This window comes from Penaeus monodon, chromosome 35 (assembly GCF_015228065.2).
Source record: "Penaeus monodon isolate SGIC_2016 chromosome 35, NSTDA_Pmon_1, whole genome shotgun sequence".
Classification (NCBI taxonomy): domain Eukaryota; kingdom Metazoa; phylum Arthropoda; class Malacostraca; order Decapoda; family Penaeidae; genus Penaeus; species Penaeus monodon.
Genome location: NC_051420.1, coordinates 24,085,326 through 24,090,251, shown reverse-complemented (window position 1 = coordinate 24,090,251; position 4,926 = coordinate 24,085,326). Strand labels below are relative to the sequence as shown.

The window sequence follows — 4,926 nt, the reverse complement described above, 5'->3', positions numbered from 1 at the left end:
GGAGAGAGAGGAGAAAAGAACAAGTTCATCATTATGTTGTTTTGTACGTTTCGGCATCTCTCGCCTCGGTCTTTGGGTAACGGGAAAGGGAGTTGGGGGATTTATAGGGTTTGCCACTCGGTCGCTGATTGTCAGCTACTGGATGGCAGTGTGTGTGTGTGTGTGTGTGTGTGTGTGTGTGTGTGTGTGTGTGTGTGTGTGTGTGTGTGTGTGTGTGTGTGTCTGTGTCTGTGTGTGTGTCTGTGTGTGTGTGTGTGTGTGTGTGTGTGTGTATGAATCTCTCTCTCTCTCTCTCTCTCTCTCTCTCTCTCTCTCTCTCTCTCTCTCTCTCTCTCTCTCTCTCTCTCTCTCTCTCTCTCTCTCTCTCATAACATACCTTTACATAGGATGTTGGGGAGGCAAACAGGAAGGCCAAAAAATCAGCTAAAAGCAACAAATGATAGCGCAATCCACGCGGTAAAATAGACCTTATTTCTGGTTCCCTGTGCGTTATCTCCTATATAGGCCTATTGTTTTAAGTCTGTCAACTAAATAATGATCTAGCGTTACCTTTCTGACCCAATTTTTGTGCAGTTGTCTGTATCCAGGTTCGAACGAGCAAATGCCATTCGCTTGAGTTGCAAGGCAAGCTTTGCAGATTGAAATTCTCAGGTGTTTCTGACGAGATTGCAACCTTGACTCTGCTTTTGTTATTCTTTCTTCAACATTTAGTTAGCCTTTTTTTCTGAATACAGGAATATATGACGGAATAATTGATAATCGTTGTTATTATTATTAATATTTTTTTTTAGTCTTTCGTCTTTCGAATTATATGTGCAGATTTTTGCTATTGTTAGCAATGGATGTCTCTTTGAGACATTAATGTAAACATTAATTATACTATATTTATGTTTTTGTTCTGTTGGTGTTAATTACAAGAATGGTAAGGCAGAAGACATTATACAGAGATCCCGTTTCACTTACATAGTTATCTACTTAAAACGATAAGCAAACTCATTGACACTGCAGTGTTTGTTTTTAAAATACGCACATCATCACCTAGCCTGTCGCATTCTCCTAGAACCTGATCCCAAAATCACCATTGTTCTGCATATATGCAGATGCACAAGTAAAGTAACTCACAGCAGTTCCTACAAGCACTGCAAATTTTACACAAGCACCCCAGTCACTGCCTGTTGCTTTGCCGACGCTCGAAGCTTCCAAGACCTGCTGGGGATGTACGACTTTTTAAGCGATAAGCGATGGCTCTTGACCCAACCGAAACCGCGTGCGCTTCTTTCTTTGTTTAGAAACACTGAGCGAGTGTTGGCCACCGAGGTCTTTATACTTATGTAGAACTTGTTAGTGATGGGCTGGGTCTTTTGCCGGCGTCGTTAAAACGGGACCGCTTGTGGACCATGGAGAGTGGATCGCAAGCAAGCAGGAGCATACTGCAATTTCTTGGATTTGTCAAGCAAGCTTTTCGAGAGAGAGCGAGAGAGCGAGAGAGAGAGAGAGAGAGAGAGAGAGAGAGAGAGAGAGAGAGAGAGAGAGAGAGAGAGAGAGAGAGAGAGAGAGAGAGAGAGAGAGTTCATTGTGACAAATGTAAAAAAAAAAGTATATCTTCACAGCGCAATATTTATTTGACAGTATTTCTGACGAATATATAATCCAAATTTATACCTTTTCTACAGAGAGAATGATCGTTGTAATTGGAAAGGGGAAACCATCAACTTTTGATGGACTGACTTCTAAATTTTGAGTTATTATCTTGATTGTTATACGATACAAATAATAATCGTAATAGTTATGATACTGCCAATGATAAAAGCTTAATTACACTAATGATAGCAATAGTAATGATAATGGCAATAAAAAATGATTATGAGGATAATTGTAGTAACATCGATAATGGTAATAGGATAGTAATGAAGAATATCATCATCATCACCATCACCATCATCATTATGATAATTGATTGTCATCTTTGTTTCTGCTATTTCACCAACTATAACCCTTTCACCCCACCCCCACCACCCTCGCCCACTCCACCTACTCACGCCCAACCGCACTCCCCAGCCCCGCCAAGGTCGTGGGTGGTGTACCTTTGTTTACACACATTATTTATCTTCCATTTCCCGTTTATTGGCACAGGATGCGGGTCTATTGGCGTTGTCACTGAAGTTTACAGCATGATCTTTGGGGTCAGTCGACTACATTTCTGTAAATTTCTGATTAATGTGGGATGATTTTGTTTCACGAGTACCCGCTGTGTGGTCATTTTGGTCTTTTGAAACATGGATATCACAATTAGGGTAAGAGAGGAAATAAGAAGGAGAGCGAGAGAAATAGAGGAGAACAAGGGAAAAGGAGGAGAGAGTGAGAGAGAAAGAGAGAGGAAGGGAGAAGTGAGGAAGGAAGGGAGAAGAGAGGAAGGAAGGGAGAGAGAGAGAGAGAGAGAGAGAGAGAGAGAGAGAGAGAGAGAGAGAGAGAGAGAGAGAGAGAGAGAGAGAGAGAGAGAGAGAGAGAGAGAGAGAGGAAGGGAGGAGAGGGAAGAGAGAGGAAGGGAGGAGAGAGGAAGAGAGAGGAAGGGAGGGGAGAGAGAGAGAGACAGAGGAGAGAGAGAGAGAGAGAGAGAGGACAGAGAGAGAGAGAGAGAGAGAGAGAGAGAGATAGATAAAGGGAGAGAAGCGAGAGAGAGGAGGAGGGGAAAAGGAGAGAAAAGGAGAGAGGGTATATAGGAAGAGAGACAGGAAAAGGGTTATAGAACGAGAAGAGGGTTAGAGAAACAGAGACAGAGAGGTTAGAGAAACAGAGACAGAGAGGCGAGAGAAAAGATGGAAGAGAAGGAAGAGAGAAAAAGAGAGAGAGAAAGAGAAGAGAGAGGACAGAGAGAGAGAGAGGAGAAAGAAAGAGAGGAAGAGAGAGAAAGAGAGAAGGAAAGGAGAAAAAGAGGAAAGAGAGAAAAGAGAGAGAGAGAGCAGGAGAAAAAGTTTGGAGAGGAAGACCGAAACTACCAAAGTAACAAGAAAAGGGTTTCAGAACAGGAAGAATCAAGCACGGTCAGATTTTTTTTTTTTTTTTTTTTTTTTTTTATGAAGGGCGATGTGCCAGCCTCGCCCAGTATTCCATGATCTGTGTAATTGTATGGTTCACGTTGGTCAGCAACTCATTCTCTTGGATTCTTTGCTATTTCATGATACAGTATCGTAATGAAAATGTCATCTGATCAGAAGACAATCTTTGTCATATTTATCATGATTTTACCCGTTATTTTATTCCGATCACAATATATTTCTTCTTTTGATGTTACAGACCGGCATCCTGGTGGAGGTGGTGGAGGTGTACACAGCGTCGCCAGCTCCCTTGCTCTCCAACATGGTGGTTGATTGCAGCCCTACCGACAACATCGTAAGTTTAACGCTGCCTTTTTGTAGTTTTATGAAAGTTTATTCGCTATTTTTCTTTTGGGCTGAGTGAGACCTTACGTTGCACTAATAAACATTTCAAACCTCGATTAATGGATGCAAAATCACAAATCTTTTATCTTTTTACTACAAGTGATAGATGCCGCGGAGTTGTGTGATCCTTGTGCAAGCCTCGTGTAGGCTTTGGACAGACTGAGTGGGCCTTGTGTGAGGTTGGATATTCCATTGTGGCACAGGCGGAGAAGCCATATGACAGCCTGCAATAGGAAAGATAGATAGATCGCACAGTCGTGAATGCAGCTTAATAATGTCTGATAGGCAATGCTGTTGTGAGAGAAATAGATGGGCAGACAAGCAGACAGAGACAGAGACGGAAAGAGGAACCTTTCGATACTTCTCTCGTTTTTTCTCTCCTTTCACTGTGGCCGTCCAGACGAGGTAGAAATTAAACAATGGTTATTAAAAAGATATATCAGTAGCTGATGTTCATATTCACTGGTTAAATACCCATGAAGTACGTGAAGCATTAGGATACAGGAGCGTGAAGCATTAGGATACAGGAGCATCATGAAGTGTTCCTCCGTTTCAAGTGAAACGCATGATAAACCATCCTTATTAAATGTCAGAATTTCTGCACATCGGCTTTTAGAACACTGTTTATTTTCTCGACTTCAAAAGAGAAATCCATCACTTTCCGATTTGCATGAGGCACTTGATCCTATCTCTGCTTGTAGTGAGACTTCACCCTAGGCTATAATCTTCCTCTTCCTCTTCCAGGAAGAGATCACTGATTGTGACCCAATTTTGGATCTTGCATTTTCCCACGATAATGAAGTCATTGGTATGCCAACATATGTAAGCAACAAGCGGCGATTGAATGCCAAAGTTCTTATGTGGAGTGTGAGCTGTCACTCTGTGGGAACAGGTAGCTTTGGGGTCGCTTTGGCTGGGTCTCATTACCAACCACAGATGGATGAAAGTCGAGTCAGAGTATGGAGATCAAATGCCCAGATACCCATACAATGGAGGAGGAATACCCACCCGTTGGGATCCTTTAAAGTCCAGTGCCCACTCCCTGGTATTAGAGAGTGGATTGCAATTGGATAGGCCTATACATATTCTTGAGATTACTGGTCATTAGCTGGAATACCCGCTCGCTGAACGAGGGATACCCACGCGCTTTTATTTCTCTCATATGTAACCTAATGTAATAATTAAACGGGCCGGTTATTGCGCTCTGATACATGTATGTATAAATGGAGATAAAAGATATGATTATAAAGAAAGAGATATTTTTTTTTACAAATGTAAAAAAAAAATGTAATGAATATGGAATGAGACGTGATAGTAAAGTCATCTATTAGTAAGCTTTTGCATTTGTAGTGCAGCTGACAATGGCGAGAAAAGGAAGTAAGTGTAATCTACCGTGTAGTATTTTTCAATAACGATTCAGTACTAACTGATATAGCAATCTTGCTGAAGTAAAATTCCAAGATAAGATTAACATCCATTTGAAATG

General features: G+C 41.5%; 1 protein-coding gene across 1 annotated transcript in view; it reads left to right on the top strand.

Annotated features, from left to right (window-relative positions):
• Positions 1-3,033: 3,033 nt before the first annotated feature.
• LOC119595129 overlaps positions 3,034-4,926 on the top strand; it is a gene marked incomplete in the record, with an annotated part of 2,642 nt that continues 749 nt past the window's right edge. The window contains 1 exon segment of the mRNA XM_037944297.1: positions 3,034-3,390. Coding sequence (XP_037800225.1) covers positions 3,286-3,390 — 105 coding nt within the window.